The sequence below is a fragment of the Cucurbita maxima genome, unplaced genomic scaffold (assembly GCF_002738345.1).
Source record: "Cucurbita maxima cultivar Rimu unplaced genomic scaffold, Cmax_1.0 Cma_Scf00016, whole genome shotgun sequence".
Classification (NCBI taxonomy): Eukaryota; Viridiplantae; Streptophyta; class Magnoliopsida; order Cucurbitales; family Cucurbitaceae; genus Cucurbita; species Cucurbita maxima.
The window spans coordinates 4,544,488-4,550,612 of NW_019272032.1; the positions used below are offsets into that span (position 1 = coordinate 4,544,488).

A 6,125-nucleotide genomic window follows, 5' to 3' on the forward strand; every position below is an offset into this window, starting at 1 on the left:
GAATTTGGCAAAGGGAAACATCTTTATATTAAAAGAATCTGTCTCTTATTCTGCAAATTTTGATATATGGAATCTGCTTCATGTTCCAATTTCTTCACAATATCCTTCAACCTCAATTTTTTTTTTTTTAAATTAAAAATCAATTGTTCATAGTGGATGCTGATTCCATATGCCTTTTTTTTTTCCTCTCATTTTTTTTTAATTTAAATTATAATTGTTACCTCAAATTTAGGTTTTTGTTTTTATTTGCTTCAAAATATCTTGTTTTGATATTTAATTATTTTCTTTTCCAAAACTATCAAGTATCCATATTAATTATATTCTTTGTTTCCAAATTCATTGCTAAACTTGTCATAAAAGATTCTATTGAAGTGCATCATAAAAGTTTTATCATAAAAGTTTTGACTTAAAATTTGATGTAAAAAGTATGAGAATATCAATATCCATATTTGTTTGAAAAAATAATGAGAATATTAATATGAAAGATGGTATAATGGAATATTTTATTTTGTTCTTCACAAATTCATCTCCCATTTACGTTACCCGTCAAACATAATTTAATAGATAAAATAATTATTTTTACTTAAAAAATCGGTGGTTTAATTACTATTTGTATAAGTATTAAGCTCATAAAAAATATTATGTCATATTATTATTTCAAATAAAATTAGAAATTAATAGAACATTCCAATTTTAAATTTAAAATGGACTGTTTTTTAGAGATTCAAATCATTGACAAGTTGGGAGAATCAAATTGACTAATTAAAATTTAAAATTCATCTCAAATAGGAGTGAATATAATATTTTAATAGAATAATTATGGTAGTGAAAATTGTTTATTTTGTAATTAAATAATTATAATTAAAAAAAATTGAGGAATAAATTATAATTTAAAAAAGTGGGCATGCTCATTCGACAAAAACCTAAAAGAAAAAACCTTTTTTTTTTTTTTTCAACGAGTCGTATTGGCCACTGGGACAAAGAGCAGAAAAATGACAACATTGAGAATACTCCCACTCGCAGCCTATCAACTGTTTAATTCATTACTAATAAAAAACGTTCACTTGTACAAACCATTGGCCAAAACTGAACGTGTGGAAATTACGCGCCATTTTTGGCGCGTACAACAATTTAGCTCCGTACGTTTCAGAGTGCAATGACGACAAAGCGGAACCATCACGGCCGTCACCTCATCCGGCTTTCATCGGCTGTGCCGGTGACATATTTAAATCACCCGCCTGTGACCCAAGAGCTACATCCTCCGATTTCTCAGCGCCGTATCATTTGTGGTTTTTCGGATTCTATTCCGAGTCTTTTTCTTCGCGGGGTTCCTCTTTTTTTTTCTTTCTTCTACCTTCCAGACGCTTTCTATTCGGCTTTTGGGTAAGAATTTGCACGTTATCCATTCGATTAGTTAGGTTTATCACTTTTTTTTTTTTTTTTTGTGCGTGTGTGTGTGTAATCTTTTTTCCATTTGAGGTCGATTGTGAACTCGTTTTGGGATCCATCCACTTGGCTGCTTCAGAATTTGATGTTTTTCTATTGCGTAAGTTCAATTGTATGTTCTTCTCTCCGTTTCAACAATGTGTTGTTGAAGTCGGTTTCTCAGCTGCTATATAAACTGTATTTCTTGGAATAATTAGTCTCCAGGTTTTGATATTCAACTTGTTTACTTTGAAATTCTTGTTAATTTGGCTGGTCTGTGATGGTGCAGTTGAAGTTACAGAAATTGATTCGAAACATAAATTATGATCATAACAATTGCAAGTGCTTTGATGTAGCGTTTATATGATGTCAGCTGCTGGTAAAGATGATCACTTACAATTGCATCTATAGTTTTCGAGTTGGGTAGACGCTCAGAAAACGGAATTTTATGAGTATATTGGGAAGGGTTTTACGATTCATCTCCCCTCAGCCTGAATTATTGTTAAAAAAAGTTGTTTTTGCTTCTGTCAGTATCAAATTGTTAGGTTCTGGGAAATTAGCTCCAAATTCAATCATCTAAACTTTGGTGATTGATGGGTCTTGTGTCATCTTGCCGGTGAAATCTCTTTTTATTTGTGATAACATGTATATGCTTTAGTTCATTGAGAAGAAGCCTTTTCTTTTTCTTCCGAAATGTAATTTATTTTTCTCTGAAATTGTTTCTACTTTTGTCAAAATTGATGATTCCACCCCCTCCCCCCACTGTCCATTTCTAGATGTTGGACTTGGAGTAAGCTGTAACTACTGAAGGGACTTGGCGTAAGCTGTAAGTACTGAAGTAAATTAAGGACCAGTTATGTGCTACAATATGATGGATTGTCACGTGGTGCTTAAACTATTGCCGCAAATAGATGAAATTTGTTCCTTCCTTTGATTTAAGGATGAAAATTGAGGCGAGTCTTGTCTCATCCATTGCAAGTTCAAGTGCAAGGCAGCATAGTAGTGCAGGGGTAAATGAAGATATATCTAAACCATTAAGAGTCCTACTGCCTACTTGTTTGGAGGAGGTATATCCTAAGTTGCCAGATTCTCAACAGGTTTCAATGGAACGAGAACTGGTATCAAGGCCACTTGTTCATTCCAACCATTTACACTCTAGCAGTGGAGTAGTTGGCAATATATTTTCATCTTCTCCAGGGTTTTCAACAGATCTTCACTACTCATCCGTTTCGTTTTATGAAAACCAATCAGTTGCACCGTTCATTTCCGATTCATCAGCTAATGGTGCACTCTTACATTCTCATTCAGAACTCTTTTCATCAACCAACCATCCTACTGGTGAAAATGTCAATTCCTGGTGTACGGATGCACTGCCAGATTTTCTGGAAGCTCCTGAAAATAACCCTGTTGGCAATAGTCACGTAGAAAACAATAGTTGCAGCTCTCTTATGGTTTCAGATGAATTCAGTAAAGAAAATGATTGGCAGGATTGGACAGATAGAATAATAACTGATGATTCATTGACTTCTAATTGGAGTGACCTTCTAGTGGATGCCAATGTTGCAGATTTGGAACCAAAGGTTGGAGTTCTTTCACAATACTATGCATATTTTTGTCCATTTGACTGGCTTAATACTTCTAAGAGGGACTTATAATTGTTTTCGTCTTGTTGATTCCACAGATAGCGTACCAAGCATCTAAACCAGTGATAAAAATGCAAGTGCAGCAGTCTCAAATTCAAAATCAGCTTCCTTCTTCTGGGGAAATTTCTATGATTGCTACCTCAACTCCCTCTTCAAATGGAGCTCCCTCCAAGCCACGAATGCGATGGACACCAGAACTTCATGATGCATTTGTAGAGGCTGTAAACAAACTTGGTGGCAGTGAAAGTGTGTATTGCCCGCCTGCTTCACGTCCTGTCTTGATAATGGTTATTATATCTAAATGGCTTTACTATTTCATCTGTCAGGAGCTACTCCAAAAGGTGTTCTAAAGCTTATGCAAGTGGAGGGTTTGACAATCTATCATGTGAAGAGCCACTTGCAGGTATATTTACTTCTACATGAACGAGTTATAATGAAAAAAAAAAAAAAAAAAAAAAGATTCAGACATCAGTAGTCTACATGAGCCCACCCGTTCTGCACTGTGTGCATATGTCCAAACATTTTTTGGGTAATAAGCAACTATTCATGTCTGAACATTCCTGTATTCGATACTTATAATTGGCTATATGGCTTCTTGCTTGCAGAAATATAGGACGGCTAGATACCAACCAGAATCATCAAAAGGTATAGAAAATACTTATGATATCTGACTTACGTTCTGCACTTTGTAATGCATGCAAAGTTTTACCCCTGTATTTAAGTTCAATAGTTAGATCAAGATGATGCATATGATTTGATTTTGTTTGATACTCTGGATTTAAAAATTTAATGAATTTTCACTGCAGGGTCAATGGAGAAAAGCACCACCTCGCTTGAGGATATTTCATCACTCGATTTGAAAACGTTAGTCAATTTTTTGGGTTTTGTTTTTGGAAAATTTAAGTGTATGCAGTTTTATATGTTCAAGCATGGTTTAAAGGCTGGTGGCATCATCAGTTTGAGATTCTAGGCATTTGTAGTTGGACTTGTTTGTTCAAGATGACTGAGATTTCTAGGCATATTTGATTGGACTTATTTACTCATTTATTGCTTTATTAGCTCATTCATGATGGCTGTGATGTCTAGGCATATTTTGTTGACTTGTCTATGCATTTCTTGCTTTATGAGTTCATTCAAGAGGGTTGAGATTTCTAGGCATTTTCAGTTGGACTTTTTTATTCCGTTCTTCTTTGGTTTTTTTTTCCAATTATTCACCTTCTCTCAGAATGCCAAAAAGGATCAATATTCCCCTTAAACTATTTGTTAAACTAGCGGATTTACTGTTCACATGGGAATACTTTTAGGGGACATTTGTTTAGGAATTATTTTACTGGGGTCCTCCATGTTTTCGTTCTTCTTGTGAACAACCAGTTTTTCCCAAGTATAAGATAGGTTTCCTAGTATTGATCTGGCTTTGCATAACAGGAGTATTGATATCACAGAGGCTCTACGTCTGCAGATGGAAGTTCAGAAAAAGTTACATGAGCAACTCGAGGTATGTATTTGTTACTTTGAACAGATTCTGCTGATCGAGTTAAATCCTCTCCTTGAAAGCGTGCCCCAAGGATTGGCATAGTGATAATTCTGATAAACTACCTTGAATTTAGCCACAAGAACTCACATGTTCGTTATAACCTTTTATTGATGATGTTAAAATGCCCTTTTGTTTTACCCCGTTCTACAGTTATGAAGTATGATGGGAAGGTCATGGGACTTCCGGTTATGAAAGAAAATATCAACAAATTCTAAGAGAGATGCTTTAATTTAGATAGCAGAAATTGCTAGTTGGAGCCTCTCCTTTATGATAATTTGCTTTAGGCAATCATGGAATTCGATCCCAACGAAACATTCCTTGTAAGGGTGTGAAAATCTCTCCCTAACATACGCGTTTTAGAAATCTTGAACGGAAGCCCGAAGGGGAAAGCTCAAAGAGGACAATATTTGCTAGTGGAGGGCTTGGGCCATTACAAATTATAAGTGAGATGGTTTAATTTTGATAGCAAAAATTGCTTGTTGGAGCCTCCCCTCTATGATAATTTGCTTTAGGCAATCATAGAATACTCCTATGCTTCATAAACTGTGAAAGAATAGTATATTTTTGTTCTTTTGATGGTCTGGTAATAATGTGGATAACACACAAGTGCCTGGATTGGTGAACTGGTTAGTGTCCTTCATCAGACCAGTCTATATTTGATGAATTCTGGTAGATGGTGTGTGTGTGTGTGTGTGTTTGTGGTCTGATTTCATGTGATCATAACGCATTAGTCCCACATTTTTACGACGCCCCATCCCTCCATTTGGTGTTTAACGATTGTGAGGTAATTCCTTTCTTGTTCGCTGTTTGACAGATCCAACGAAATTTACAGTTAAGAATAGAAGAACAAGGGAAGTACCTTCAAATGATGTTTGAAAAACAATTCAAGTCAGGCAATAACCTGAAAGCATCCACATTGGATGAGTCTCCATTTTCAGATACTGTTGATGATTTCTCTGCCAAAACAGAGCTGGAAACTTCCCAGGTGGAAATTTGCACAGCCCGCACTGATCCATCTGAAGCTGACACAATATCCGAAAATGTTACTAACGAAGAAGGCGGGAAGCCAGAAGCACGGCATAGAAAAGTCCCCGAAAATACCGAGCCAGACGCTTCAAAATCTAGCTCCCAGCTATCAAAACGCCAAAGGACAGAGAATTAGGCTGTGCTGTTTCAGGTCTGTCTTCTTTTGTATTGTCCAAAGTCATTACTGAATCTTGAAAATGCCAGTGTAGGTTGCGGGAAAGGGTAGGTACCTGGTTTTGGCTTTGAGTATCACTTAGGCATATTAGATATAAATGGTCTCACATTCTAGTTTATTAGCAAAGACTGAAATCCAAGTTTTGGTTACATCATTCTCTTGTACACAGAGATTGTACACTCAGTAGCAACTTTAGTGCTGAGTTGATTTCAATATGCAACAGCAAGGGTTCTCTGTTAGAAATTGCTGTCAACATTTGTGTAATTCAAAAAAAAAAAAAAAAAAAAAAAAAAAAAAAAAAAAAAAAAAAAAAAAAAAAAAA

General features: G+C 35.4%; 1 protein-coding gene across 4 annotated transcripts; it reads left to right on the forward strand.

Annotated features, from left to right (window-relative positions):
* The first annotated feature begins 1,208 nt into the window (after window positions 1-1,208).
* On the forward strand, window positions 1,209-6,056 carry LOC111491651 (protein PHOSPHATE STARVATION RESPONSE 1-like). 4 transcript variants are annotated; one of them, XM_023140656.1, is made up of 9 exons: window positions 1,209-1,383; window positions 2,202-2,672; window positions 2,742-3,005; window positions 3,107-3,314; window positions 3,395-3,471; window positions 3,674-3,713; window positions 3,875-3,932; window positions 4,494-4,563; window positions 5,417-6,056. In XM_023140656.1, the coding sequence occupies exons 2-9, from the start codon at window positions 2,337-2,339 to the stop codon at window positions 5,762-5,764; spliced, it is 1,401 nt and encodes a 466-aa protein (XP_022996424.1). In that variant the 5' UTR covers window positions 1,209-1,383; window positions 2,202-2,336; the 3' UTR covers window positions 5,765-6,056. The 4 variants fall into 4 exon arrangements, with proteins under 4 accessions (XP_022996424.1, XP_022996425.1, XP_022996422.1 ...); XM_023140657.1 differs by having other exon boundaries at window positions 1,210-1,383; window positions 2,202-2,435; window positions 2,523-3,005; XM_023140654.1 differs by having other exon boundaries at window positions 1,210-1,383; window positions 2,202-3,005.
* Window positions 6,057-6,125: the final 69 nt, after the last annotated feature.